At 40.9% G+C, this 14,685-nt stretch overlaps 1 protein-coding gene across 22 annotated transcripts in view; it reads right to left on the bottom strand.

The window, feature by feature from the left end:
- Positions 1-14,685, bottom strand: part of MACF1 (microtubule actin crosslinking factor 1) — a 411,553-nt gene that overhangs the window by 28,622 nt on the left and 368,246 nt on the right. For all 22 annotated transcript variants that reach the window (XM_055137709.1, XM_055137708.1, XM_055137706.1 and 19 more), the window contains 15 exons: positions 13,514-13,745; positions 12,421-12,647; positions 9,999-10,121; positions 9,807-9,908; positions 8,697-8,798; positions 8,417-8,590; positions 8,169-8,324; positions 7,831-8,028; positions 7,202-7,330; positions 5,969-6,142; positions 3,078-3,233; positions 2,764-2,970; positions 2,514-2,633; positions 1,756-1,925; positions 262-421 (listed from right to left, as the gene is read on the bottom strand). In XM_055137709.1, coding sequence (XP_054993684.1) covers positions 262-421; positions 1,756-1,925; positions 2,514-2,633; positions 2,764-2,970; positions 3,078-3,233; positions 5,969-6,142; positions 7,202-7,330; positions 7,831-8,028; positions 8,169-8,324; positions 8,417-8,590; positions 8,697-8,798; positions 9,807-9,908; positions 9,999-10,121; positions 12,421-12,647; positions 13,514-13,745 — 2,430 coding nt within the window. The remainder of the gene's footprint in view (positions 1-261; positions 422-1,755; positions 1,926-2,513; positions 2,634-2,763; positions 2,971-3,077; positions 3,234-5,968; positions 6,143-7,201; positions 7,331-7,830; positions 8,029-8,168; positions 8,325-8,416; positions 8,591-8,696; positions 8,799-9,806; positions 9,909-9,998; positions 10,122-12,420; positions 12,648-13,513; positions 13,746-14,685) is intronic.

Below are 14,685 nucleotides of genomic sequence, written 5' to 3' on the forward strand. Positions count from 1 at the left end.
GGGGGGTGCGTTTGAGAGGAACTCAAAGTGAAATTTACACATTGCCAAACCTGAATCAAACCAGTGTTGGCAAATTCTTTGGGACTGACACAGAATCCCAACAAGTTTGTTTAAACACTCAGATCAGGGACCGCCTCCTGACTAGTGGGGACACTGTCTGTCCGATTTCCTTCCGGCCCCACATGGCCAGCCTGAGCAAAGGCATGCAGAGGTAGCTGACCCCACATTTGCCCTCTGTGCAGCCCCAATTTCACACTTCACCTTGTGGGCATCCATGAGGTTCATGACTAAATCAAGGTCCCCATGCACTGGCTGGTCCTCAGCCAGCTGTGGCTCCACCTTGTACAGCCAGTCGACCAAAGCCTGCAGAGCATCCATGAACTGGCCTGAAAACAGCAGGGCCTCTTCTAACTTGTGCTGCCTGAAACACACGAACAAACAAACATCATTGTTTTCACAGATGGTTTTCAATGAATGGGCCCCAGTTCTGTTTTTCTGACACATCTGGCAGTGCTTAGGGCTTCTGTGTTCAGGGGTCTCATCTGGTGTGGGTCAGTGGACCACAGAGTGCCAGGGATTGAGCCCAGCTTGGGCATGTGCTTTACCTACTATACTATCTCTTAATACAGTATAGGTCCCAATTCTGACTGCTGAAATGGAACACTGCCTCGGTTCTACATGACAAGGTTCCCATGTTAGAAATTAAAGTGACCAAGAGAGGTACCTAGTTTTTTTAAAATTCAAATTACTAACCAGAATGGATTAAGGGTAGTATAGGAGAGAGAAATAGATGCACTTATGGCAGCTGAGAGGCTAATGGCTAGTAAGATGGGCACACCCTAATGATCCATGGTCTGTGTTAATTTACCACTTCTTCAGGAGATGATGGTTCTTGGATAATGGTCTAGAGTTAAGAGTTTAATTCTTAGCTCTAAACTAGTTTTGTAATCCTGGGCTGTCTCTTTACCTCTCTAAACCTCAGTAGCTTCATTTGAACAGCTATAGAATAGACACCATAGAACTTTGTGGAATGTAGTGGGTAAAAAGTATAACTTTTAGAACCAGTCCCCTTCAATCCCAGCTCTGCAATTCAGCAGCAGAGTGACCATGACATAGCGAAGAAACCTGTTTCCCTTTTTTGTTGTTTTGTTTTGACTTTTGGGTCACAGCTAGCAGTGCTCAAGGCTTACTCCTCGCAGGTTTGGAGGAATAGATGGAGTACTGGGTATAGAACCTGCATAAGCCACATGCAAGGCAAATGCCCTACCTGCTGTTCTATCTCTCTGGTCCCCTTTGATTGTCTCCTTATCTATATAAAAGGAGTAACAGTTCCCATTCAGTGGTCTTTATGAGAAATAGGAACTGTATGGCATGCAAAACAATGATCAGTAAAGGCTAGGTATCAAGAAGGCGGCGTGAGGCAGTGTCTGCAGAGGCTCTGCAGAGTCTAACACATCATGACAACACTCATCTATTACAAGCTAGTTGTTTACAGATATTTAAAGTTCCCAATTTCCTATTACTGTTGGCTTGGTTTCATGAGCCTCAATCTAATATAGCAAGTTTAAAGTTTAAAATGAGAGAAACTTACTTCATTTTATTCAAATTATTTTGTAGCTTTTATTAAACTAACTGGATGTACCAAGATGCTATAAAACCTCTTATTGAGACACTGCTTTATTTCTATTGGGTGAAATCCAGTCTCTTAGCTCTATGATACAACTACAAACCTATGAAAGGGAGACTTATACTCACCTCTCCACAGACTTGCCACAAACAGTGTCCCATTTGTCTCTGACCTCTCCCAGTAAGTTGTCAAGTTTCTGAGTGTCATCAGGAAGCAAAGTCTTTTCTTTCAGTGCTCTGCCTGTTCTAATTGTGGTATCATACACAGGCTGTTTGCCACCAAGGGTTTTCTGAAACTCCTATTTCCAAAAGGGAAAAGAAAAAAAGTGTTAAAATTGACTTTCCCCATGCCCCCCTTCCCAAAGTCGGGAAACATCTTTCTTTGTAAGGGCCACACCGGTGATGCTCAGGGGTTACTTCTGGCTTTGCACTCAGGAATTACTCCTGGTGGTACTGGGGGGAGTATATGGGATGCCGGGGATAAAACCTAGGTCAGCTCTGTGCAAGACAAATGCCCTACCTGCTATACAGATATCTCCCCAGTTCCCGTCAGGTGACATCTTGATCGAGAACAAAAACCAGTTTTGGAGTTTTCATGTTTGTAGCCAGTTTTGAAATAAAGTCAACAATAGCTTATCCATAAGAAGTGGACAAAGTTTTGTTTAGGCCATATATAGTCATCTATGACAATTCCCAAAGGCCTGCAGATTTGTAACTGCTTACTTCTGCACTTTGTATGAACTGTTATTTCAAATGAGCAATTGTCACAGTAAGATGGTCATATTGAAGTTTTAATACCAATAAACTCTCTTTGATACACACCCTGGTTAGCAAGCCTCAGTTAGTAAAAACCAAGTTTCGCACCTGAGATATGGAAACTACTTTACCTTGTGTTTAGAGAGCTGAAGTTTGATTTTGTCTGGGTCATTGGATATCTCCAGTTCGGAGTCCAGGTGACTCTCTGCATCTTCAAGCCAGTCAATCAGTTTTTTCCAAGCTTCATGGAACTACAATTACGTAAAAAGCTAAGTTATAACAGAAGTTAATGTGCACACATTTGATGTTTTTATGCAAACCGATTCAAACACGTGCTATCCAAGGCTGTTCATCTATTAGTATCTTTCTTTTATAACTCACTTGTTTTGCCCGCTTCCTGGCATCATCCAGTGATCTCCCTCTTTCAATAGATCGCTGGACAACTTTTTCCCATCGGGACTGGACGCTAACCAACAAATTCTTGATCAGAACAACATCCTGTTTTTGACTAAGGAACTTTAACTGATTCCCAGTTTGATCAAGTTCAATGATTTGGTCTCGATGAGCATTTACTTCATTTGCAAAAACCTGAGAGAAAAAAATATTGCTCTTTTTAAACTTAAGACAAAAGAAAGTAGAATTTCTTTTAATTCAGTTCATCCAACAGGAATACAAAATCATAATGTGATAGTCACCTTGTGCTCTTCTATCTGGGAAAGGACAGTGTTGAGAATCAGGCTGGGAGGAGAAGCGATGTTTAAACTCTGCTCTGCCAGGGTGAGCCAGTTGATAAATTCTTGTAGTGAATTCTGGAACTCTGTTGCCAGGTTGAGGGCCTCTTCTAGCTTTGACTGAATTTTAATTAAAACAGACAAAGAAAAAAGTGCCAATTTAAGGAACTGCAGCAGTAAGGACAAAAGCATGAATTGTACTCCAAATGAAATGCATTCTAAAATGAAGCCTCATTTAATCAACCTGCAAACATGCCTTGTTTATTAAGAAGGGAGCATTTTAATGCTAGTGTCTGAAAATGAAGCAACTGTGTATGAGGGAGGAAAGAGGACAATATGCAGCTAAGTTGCTTTCTCAGCTATTCCCACTTCCTGGATGTTAAAGAACAGGAATAAAACTACTCAGCAAGTGTTAAGTGAACAGACTCCTTGGTGGTGACAGCTGCAAGATCTGTAACCTGCTCTGAGCAAAGTCTCAGCTTCCTTCGGTGTACTTTTTATGGCATCACAACAACCATTAAAAAGCAGTTTATAGATGATGTTTGCTACAGTGTTCTTTTAAAATGTTTTCAGAAAATGACACCTGAAAATGTCTGAGTCTGAAACTTAAGTGACAAACAGAATAAAAAAGTAAAAGAAGCCATGATAGTCTAAGCAAAAATATGACACAGGACTTAAATTTTTATACACTTTTATCTAAATCAAAACCACAAAACCAGTATCTCATTCAGGGCATGTGCTACTTCCTATGAGAATACATTAATTCCACAGTCTACCAGCTTTAATTCTACAGTCGACAGAGACCTTTATTTCTCACATCTATTTGCGTGACTACCTCTTACCCCCAGTCTAAATAGAAGAATGACAGAGCCTGAAAGTGTTACTTGCTATTAGTTGGGTTACATATGATTTTTACTTTCTTCTTTGCTTTCACACTTTTCCTTTTCCTATGGGGGAGGGTGCCAACCTGGCTGTGCTCAGGGCTTACTACTGGCTCTGTGTTCAGGAATGACTCCTGGTAGTGCTTGAGGGACCGTAAGAGATGCCAGGGATTGAACCCAGGTTGGCCATGTGCAAGGCACCTTACCCACTGTACTATCGCTCCAGCCCCTTTTACTTTCACACATTTAAGAAACCTAAAACAATACTATAATGAACATTATAAAAATATAAAGACCCAATCTAATCAAGTGGGAAAAAGAAAATCAAGCTCAAATCATAACAATGCTTAGAAGTTAGGGAGCTTGGGGCTGGAGCGATAGCGAGTAGGGTATTTGCCTTGCACGCCACCAACCCGGGTTCGAATCCCAGCATCCCATATGGTCCCCTGAGCACCGCCAGAAGTAATTCCTGAGTGCAGAGCCAGGAGTAACCCCTGTGCATCGCCGGGTGTGACCCAAAAAGCAAAAAAAAAAAAAAAAAAAGAAGTTAGGGAGCTGGAGAAATTGTTCTGTCTCTAGAGGCAACTCATTCTACTACTGAAAAAACCTATAGAAAAAAATATTTTTTTTGCTTTTCTTTGGGGGGGGGCTGCAGGGGGGGTCACACCTGATGATGTGCAGTGACTTACTCCTGGCTCTGCATTCAAAAATTACTCCTAGCGGTGCTTGGGGGACCATATGGGATACCAGGAATTGAACCTGGCCAGCCATGTGGAAGACAAACACCCTACCCACTGTACTAGCACTCTGACCCTAGAAAATTCTTTAGTCAATTCTGCACTGTGCAGAAATTATAGAACTAGCCTGTCCAAGTAATAGTCCAAGAAATAGTATATACTCAGGACTTCTGGATGTTTTTTTTTCCCTAGAGAAAAACGATGAGACACCAAATCAGAAGAATTCCAACATACCAATTCTTCTCTCAAAATGTTCATTTTCATGTCAAAATATCTGTCCTTCTGCTCAGGTCATTTCATAACACAGTCAGGTCTCATTGCTTCATCTATATATTGATTATAGTGCGTGGTAAATACACGCTCTATAGAAGTTGGTTGAATGAATGTGACCAATTGATCAGAACACATCTGCCCAGCACAGAAACTCTTTGCTACTTTTTGGGCCTCAACTGGTGATGCTTGTGGGACAATATAGGGCCAGGTATTGAAAGAATTCTACTCCGAAATTCTCATAAAACTCAATGTTTGGGGGGGCCGGAGCGATAGCACAGCGGGTAGGGCATTTGCCTTGCACGTGGCCGACCTGGGTTTGATCCCCGGCATCCCATATGGTCCCCCTAGCACCGCCAGGGGTAATTCCTGAGTGCAAAGCCAGGAGTAACCCCTGAGCATCGCTGGGTGTGACCCAAAAAAGAAAAAACAAAACAAAACAAAACCCCCCAAAAAAAACAAACCCCAAAAAAACCTCAATGTTTGGGAGTCAAATGTCTTGGTTCCTCATCATTTTTCTCTTCAAAAGAATTTTATGTTTGAGAAGAGTAGGTAGAGATAATAAAATCTATCTCTTGTTAGTAAATTTCCTTGAATATTGTATTTCACTTATACTTAGAAACCAAATTCGTTGGGGGCAAATTATTAGTCCTGCATGAGTTACAGGTCAATGATTGATTGTGGGATATGGAGTTTCATCACTGAACAAACAGGCGGTAATATCTTAATTGGCGGATGCGTAAAAGGATAAAAGCAAATATTGACAGAAACCAGTACTATCAATGCATCTGTGAATAATGAATAAAAAACCAAGAATAAAAATACAAATTTAGTAACAGGAAAAATTATTTGATTAGCACAAAGCCAATTCTGGACAAAAAAACAACCAACTATAAAAAATAGATAGTAATCATCAAGAAAACTACTTAAACACAGTTGTAATCATAATTATATTTTGAGGTTATACCTTTCTTTCTTCCATTTTGTTGCTGACCACTTGCCACTTCTGCTCTAAGAGTGCAACACTCTGCTCTGTCTTAGAGCCAGACCCAGATTCGTCCCGGCTTAGAAGCATAAGCCTGCCCTTGTCCAGCAGTTGATTATAAGTTTCTTCCTTGGCTTTGAGTTGTGAATAGAGTTCCTACAAGAAAAGGCAGGAAAAAATATCAATAATCCCTACTTCCTGGAAGATACCTATATTCAAATTTAGTATAGCAGGTAGGGCGCTTGTTTTGTACACCCAGACCTGGATTTAATCCCTGACATCTCATATGGCTCCCCAAAGCACCACTAGGAGTAATCCCTGAGTGCAGAGCCAGGAGTAATTCCTGAGTACTTCTGGATATGCCCCCATACTCCGTCAAAACAAACGAACACCACCCCCCGAAAGCCCCAAATGATAAATAAGAGGTACCAGGAATCTGGAAAGACCCAGCAATGTTTCATCTTGATTAAAACCATTTCTTCTGGATCTGCAACAACTGAGGTGTTGAGGGGAACCCATCACTTTTAATATTAAAATTATTTTGTCACCTTTTTTTTTCAGGGGGAGAGTAGGGGATCAGTAGTGACAAAAATAGGCTCTAATAATTTGTTTCCAAACCTTTTTGCTAAGGATTTACCTAAAAACTATGTTAACTTTTGTTCCTGGCATATTTTTTTCTTCATTTTTGGGCTATGGCCTAGCATGTTCAGGGGCTATTATTCCTCATTCTGTACTTTGGGACCACATGACAGGATGTCAAAAATTGAACTGGGGTTGGCTGCATGCAAAGCAAGCATCTTACCACCCTCTGTACTGTCTTTCTATCCCTCAGCATGATATCATAAGACAAGATATTCATTGTATTCCACCAGTATCCCATTATATTTCCTAAATACTATCACATTTATATTATATACTCATCTTCTAGATGTTCTCATCTTCAATACTCTTAAGCCAATAGATTTTTCAACTCACCAATGTATTTTTACCAAGTGATTCTTTGTTATTCTTAATGGCTACCGTTAGTGAAAAATTAAAAGCCTACATATTCCCAGCAGTTTCCAAAGCTGTACTGTATCATTAATGAACATACATAATGAACATAATGTATATGTACATATATTGTACACACATATATACATATATTTTCATGAATTTAGAAAGGAGTTACTGAATACGAGATGCCTATGTTTGATATCAAGAAATCTCCATTACCATATGTGTGTCAAGCTGTTCCCTAGCAGTTTCAGGAAGTCCTCCTGTGGGTTTAGATGCAGAAAGTTGGGTCTCCATTCTAGAGAGTTCCAAAAGGAAGTCTTCAATTTCACTGTGGAAACCCTGGGCCTTTGGAGAAAAAACAGCAATGTTAGCATCGATTCTCAGCTTCAAAAGAAAGGAAGAATCTATCTTGGGGGAAGAATTATGGGCTACCCTCAGGAAGTGTTCTGTTGCTGAATTAATATACATATGTATTTATTGTAGAAACTAGAAGAATTCTTCAAATCTCAGTGTAACATATGAACCTCTGATAGAACACAATAAATTGACTGTCTCAGGGATTATTGAATATGTACATGAAGAACTTGACTTGCCAAGAACTGAATCTGTAAAGAAAAGATCGAAGACAAGATACACTAACTTTGCAAAATAGGAGACTGCACTACAGCTAATCCAAGGAAGGACCTACCCAAAAGCTATTCTCTCCATATGAGTTCCAGCACAAAACTTACTGCCCTGTCACTTTGGGGGGTACTATCCCTAACTGTACTTCTCCTACTGACTTAGGCTTTCTTCTGATGATGTTAGGAGTATGCTTAGCTACCTGAGGTATTCAATTCATGTACCTGTTGCAGTGTTGACTGAAGCTGCTGCTCTCTCTCCTCTGTTTTTTGTAACACTGACTCCCAACACTGGTTCATAGTTTCCAAACGGCTTCTTAAACTGCTGGCATCGTCTCCAGCACTAGATTCAAGAAGCTCATTGCCAGCTTTGTTGACTGTTTCCACTGTGGCTTGATGGGCCAAAACATCATTTTTGAGAACCTAAAAAATATTAAGCAACATAATTTATTTTTACAGATATCATCAAACCCAATTCTCTAAGGTACACTAATAAAAATGCTCTGGTGGAAAAGTTTGGTCTCAAACCAAAAGGCTTAGAAATGAAAAATAAGAAGACTTACATGGTGCTTTGCAAGCTCAACTTCAATGACTTTTGGGTCTCCACTTATTGGTCTCTGAGCATCTAACAACTCTTCAGTGTGAGTCAGCCAACTCATTAGTTCCTCTAAGGCATGTTGGAACTGGCCAAGGGCCAAGAGAGCACCTTCTAGCTTATGCTACTCAGATAAAATATATAAGGAAAATATTAGTTCTGATATTAGAAGACAGGAGACAGTAGTCCATTTATATCTACCATGGTTTGCCTTACCTGTCTGTGGGCAATTTTCTCATCCAGGTTCTCCCAGAGGTGTTTAAGCTCTGTCAGTGGTTCTCGTATGATGTCCCTATCTGTTTCATCAGTAGCTTTCTTTAACATCAGTTCACCCTGGTGATTGAGCTTCTCCATCTCAATTTGCTGTTGGTAAACCTCCACTTTAAACTCCTACAAAAGACATGCTTAATGTTAATATTTATGTTAATGTCAAACCAAGTACTCCAAAAGTTGAAAAGAAGCAATCTTTCTTCAAAACCCACTCCTAAATACAAACCTTCATTTCATTTAATTGGTCTTTGACAGTGTTGAGGTCAGTGCCGACAGGGGGCATTGTACAGAGTTTAATCACCGTGTTATCTAGCCAGTCAAACATAGCCTAAAACAAACATATAAACAATCAGAAAACAAAAGCATAAGGATATAGGAGAGAATCAGTATCATCTCAAAGAAGCAGAGATAAATCAAAATCATCTTGCACTGTATATGCTTCTGGGTCAAGGGCAGAGGTAAGGGCAAGATCTTTATTTCACTAGTAAAGGGATTTAAGAGGTAAAACAATATAATGGCTAAGGTTCTAGCCTTGCACACAGCCAACCTCGTATGATCCCTGTCACTGCATCTGGTCTCCTGAGCCCCATCAGGAATGATTTCCGAGTAGAGCCAGGAGTAAGCCTGGAGCACAACTGGGTGTTTCCTGTCCCTCGAGAAAAACAAATACTCCCCCCTCCAACTCTCTGCCAAAAAGCCCCCACAAAGAACCAACACAAAAGAAACCCAGGGATTTAAAAGGAAGCAGATGGGGCCAGAAAGAGTGCAAGGTGCTTGCGTTGCATATGGCTGATCTCAGTTTGATCCATGGTATTGCATATGGTCCCCTGAGCACCACAGGAATGATTCCTGAGACAGAGCCAGGAGTAAGTTCTGAGCACTGCCAGGTGAGGCCCCAAAACAAAACCAGAAAAAAAGAAGCCAATAAAACTGGGATAAAGTCCAAAGTAAATTATAATTTAGAAAAAAAAAAGTATAAATAAAATATCCTGAGAAGTTACTGTGCCAAACTGTGCTTCAAGATTAATCTGAGGTTTGGAACCTCTAGCAAGCAATGACTTTCACAGAAGGTCAGCCTCACTGTATGGCCACAGTGAAGATAAACACGATGAGCACACAATAGTGAAAATATGGCAGAAGGGTAGAAACGTAGGAGTCACTTTTTTCCTCGCTGGATTTGAGCTAGAAACATTGGCTCAAAATGTAGAAGCAGCACTGTGTTAGCTCCGAGAATGCTGCGGTCCTACAAAGGTGACCCACTCTCACCTGGATTTAGAAAATGACAGAGAACTTGGACCCTGTCTTTCCATGGTGGGCGTGCCTCATGACCTCTCACCTGAAGTGTGTCCTGATACTGCACAGCTGCCTGCATGGCATCCTCAAGCTTTTCGATTCTCTCTTTCCACGTTTTGTTTAAGTTTTCCCAGGCATTATTCATCTAGGAGAAAATAATCAGAATCTTTAATTACTACCTCTCTGCAGTCTGAGTCCCAATGTCTCATCTGAACTCCTGTCCATTTCTCCGCACCTCATCAATGCTCTTCTTCACTTCAGGTTTCTCAGTTTCTCCACAGGCAAAAATCAAATCTGCTCCAAGGATTCGAATAAACTCCAATTCCTCATGCAGACCATCTGTCTCTTCCTTAATAGTCTACATGGAAATGAACAGAACATAAACCAAAACAGAAATCAGAACAGAACTTTCCAAACTTTGCAAATGTAATTTATGCCCCCACCAATAGCAGATGTTGAACAGAGTTAATTTTACAAAAGCCTTTCAATATTCTTAATAGTTCACTTATGTGAAGGATGATGCTTCAGGGCTGGGGAGATAGCTCAAAGGACTGGAGAGCATGCTTTTGCAAGTGGGAGGCTCGGGTTTGATCCTGGCCTTTCATGACTTCCCCAAAGCACAGCTGGGGGCAACCCCCATGCAATTAGACAGGAGTACGCCCCTTGAGAACTGCTGGGCATGACCTAAATCCCACTCAGCCCAAAAAGAATAATGCTTTAGATTGCTTGTTTATAGCACATCGGGTAGGTTGTTTGCCTTGCACTCGGCCGACCTGGGTTCGATTCCTCCACCCCTCTAGGAAAGCTCGGCAAGCTACCAAGAGTATCCCGCCCACATGGAAGGGCCTGACAAGCTACCTGTGGTGTATTTGATATGCCAAAAACAGTAACAAGTCTCACAATGGAGATGTTACTGGTGCCCACTCGAGCAAATTGATGAACGATGGAATGACAGTGCTATATATAAATATGTATCAAATACAATTTTATACATAGCAATGTATATGTTAAAAAACAAAAACAGTCTAGAAAATGTGGGACAAGCTGTAACAATTTACTGAAGGTTCATTTCTTTCTGCTTCCAACTTATAATCTACAGTCAGAAGTCTATTACAGAGAGCAGAACAACCAAAGTGAAATATATTCATCACAAAATTAGGAGTGGAGATATTAGCATAATAGGATTGCAAGAATACATAATCTTGAAGAAGGTCAGATCCTAAAAGGTAGTTTAAGCACTCTCAATGATACCCCATATGGTCCTTCCAGCCACACATATGATCCTTGAACACACAGCCAGGAGTAAGCCCTGAGCACAGCTGAGTGTGGCCTCAGCGTGTGTGTGCGCGCGCGCACACACACATACACACACGGAAGAAAAGAAAAAAGAAATTTAAACTGGGCTGAGACAGTTCAAAGGGCTGGAACAGATGCTTTGCATGCAGGAGACCTGGGTTCAATCCTTGACACTGCTATGATTCCAAGTAGAACTGGGAGGAAAACCCCGGCTACAGTCAGTAAACACTGCTGGATGTGAGCCCAAAACCAAACGAATTAAGCTACACTACAGTGAAGACTTAACTTCAGACAAAAAAAGCAGAACTGGATTTTCTAAGCACATGCTACCAATCTGAATTGTTAAGTTTAAAACTGGTGAGAGATGGGGTCAGAGAAATAGAGTATAACTGGTGTGGTGCTTGCCTTGCACATAGCTGATCTAGGTTAGTTTTTCAGTATCACAAATGGTTTTCTGAATACCACCAGAAGTGATTCTTAAGCACAGAACCAGGAATAAGCCCTGAGCACTGCTGGGTGTGGTTCCCAAATCAAAATAAATAAAACAGAAAGAATGTGATGTTGTGATGGCACTGCTCCATATCACAAATATGGCAGTTACATAAACCTATACAAGTAGAAATATTTGAATTGAGAAAAATTTACAATAATGATAAAGTTATTTTTTTAAGTAGAAAAAAGTCCCATTAAGCTTAAAAAGAAGAGGGGCTGGAGATCAATAGCACAGCGGGTAGGGCGTTTGCCTTGCACGTGGCCGACCCAGGTTCGATTACTAGCATCCCATATGGTCCCCTGAGCACTGCCAGGAGTAACTCCTGAGTGCAGGAGTAACCCTTGTGCATCGCCGGGTGTGACCCAAAAAAGAAAAAAAAACAAACAAACTTAAAAAGACACTCAGACTGAGTGGACAGTTAATAAAACATACTTGGCTAGGGACAGAGAGATAGTACAGTGGGTAGAGCTCTTGTCTTTCATATGACTGACCCAGGGGCCGGAGCGATAGCACAGCGGGTAGGGCGTTTACCTTGCACGCGGCCGACCCGGGTTCGATCCTCGGCATCCCATATGGTCCCCCAAGCACTGCCAGGAGTAATTCCTGAATGCAAAGCCAGGAGTAACCCCTAAGCATTGCTGGGTATGACCCAAAAAGCAAAAAAAAAAAAAAAAAAATTGATATGACTGACCCAGATTCCATCCCAGACATCTCATATGGTCCTCCAAGTCAATCAGGTGTAACTTCTGGGTGCAGAGAAAGGAGTAACCCCTCAGTGTGGCCCCAAAACAAGAAAGCAAGAAAAAAAAAAAGGCCATAGTGCCCCTGAGAACCAAAACAGGAAAGACGTGTTTTATTATCTTTTTACCTCAGCAGCTTCCACCTGCTGTTTGATGATGGAAGGGTCAATGCCGGGGCTTTCCAGGTCATGAACTATGTCCTGGGTGTCTTTGATGGTGGTCAGGAGAGCTGCCATGTCGTACCAGAACTTCTCCGCCAGCTCGAGGACATCAAGAAACTTCATTTCTCGCTCTTCAGCCCGAGCTTTGATGTCCTCCCAGAAGAAAACCATTTGATCTAATTTGTCCTGTATTTCTGAGAGGGCAAAGAGAAGATGGGAAAAGAACTTTTCTACCTGAACTTAGCCTAATCAGAAATCCAAATTCTGGAATTTTCAGTGAAATGTCACAAACAAAACGCCCCAAACTCTAACACCCCCAAATTATAACTGAGTGGCAGTTTTCTGCCTTAGTTTTATCACTATATTTTCACATTAGCATTTTCTGTTTATGTTGATCTCCCACATAAAGAGATCAAAAGGTAATCTGGAATGAAATGAAAAATCATCTGTTATAAAGGTGTAGCTATGCTATAAAAACTCTAACAAAGAAATTAAGAACTCTGTTTCCAGTGTAATAGGTTAAGCTTGCTGTTTCCCATGGAAAATGTTATAAAAGGTTAATTATGTACTATCCACTATTGATATTGCAGTTAACTCATATTAGGGGTTAAAGGAGCATTTGTTTCCTGGTGTGGGAATCTGACTAACAATTGTAACCTTGTTTCAATGGGGAGATGTGTCCTGAATTCTAAATGACTCCTGAAAGACATTCTAAAATACTCATTACTAGGAACTGCCTTTACAGTCAATGAAATACATAGGGTGGGATGCTGAAGGTAACTACAGTCTGGACTTTAAAAAAAAGGCTTTGGGGTCAGGAATATGGCTCAAAGACCTGGAGTGTATGGTTTGCCTGGGGGGAGTCTCAGGTTATATCCCAGTTGTATCATCAGGTGTAACCCCTGAGTTCAGAGCCAGGAATAACCCCTGAGTGTGGCCCTAAAACCAGAGAAAAGAAGAAAAACTTCTCTACCTGAAATTATATGGTATCCCTGACACAAATGGTCCCTCAAATACAGCTGGGTGTGGCAAAGAAAAAGAAAAAATATCATCCAAATACCTTTTGCAGCAAGATCCTTGTCAGCTCCTTGAGATCTCCCAATGAGCTCTTCTCCGCGCCGCTTCAGGGCCTCAAAGGAAGGCTGCAGTTTTTCTAGTTCCATGGTGGCACTCTTATTGTCATTGATACACTCTCTGATCTTGTCTACTTCAGCAGGAATTGCAGGAGGCATACGCAGACGAGAGGAAAGATTCTCCAGAGTCTCCAACATGGGCTCAATTTTATCATGGAACTAAAAAGAGGTTGGTCGATGAGTCATGACACTGCTGTGGGAAATGCTAGAGCTAAGGTATAGACCTACTACTGTTTAGAAGAACCTGTGCTCAGCCTCAACTGTTAGGCCTGCTAAGGACTGCCCAGCTATGGGCACAGTTCACTAGAGCTGGCCCATCAACAACAAAAACAAAAACAAAAATAACAAAAAAAGGGTTGATGTCAATTTGAATAATCAAAAAGATATTAATATACCAGAGATCAACTTAAATCACTGGTGCTGCCATAATACATCCCCTCTTCCAAATAATATGACAAGAAAGGAATGAAACTGGTGAGTCAGTGTGTTAACATCTTGGAAGACAGTTGCATGCAACGGGTAAGATCAACAAGTTAGATGCCTTCCACAACCATGTAAAAGGATGGGGAACTCAACATGACGTGGAGTTTTACAAGTATAGCATGCAATTTAACAACCTACTGTACATAACAGTGAGAATGGAAAATGTTGGTATGGTGAAAGGTAATAGAAAAATTAAGTCAAACATTATCCTAAAAGAACTGTTTCCTTTCTTTTCCCTTTTCTGGTACATTATCCTTAAAATTTTCACTTACAATATGAAGCAGAGAGGAAGCCAAATAGAAATCCTGCCCCTTAAAAAGCTATTTAAAACCAACTCTGGATTAGCAGACTAGAATAAAAGGCCTGGTAATTCCAAATGACCTACAGGAAAAACATGATAGGATTTCCTTAACAAAATCACTTTCCATCACTCCCTGGGTTCCATCCCAAATGAAACTGGCACAATAAATGGCATCAACACAATTTAATTCTACTAAAGCCATTAGTGGAATTAAATTGCAAGTAATTTAATTCTCAGCTTCATCAGAACACCCTAGTCCCATGTGAGTGGGTACCTTACCTCTGTTATCTGTAATGGTGGGCGCAGTCAACACAA

Source organism: Sorex araneus, chromosome 5 (assembly GCF_027595985.1).
Source record: "Sorex araneus isolate mSorAra2 chromosome 5, mSorAra2.pri, whole genome shotgun sequence".
NCBI lineage: Eukaryota > Metazoa > Chordata > Mammalia > Eulipotyphla > Soricidae > Sorex > Sorex araneus.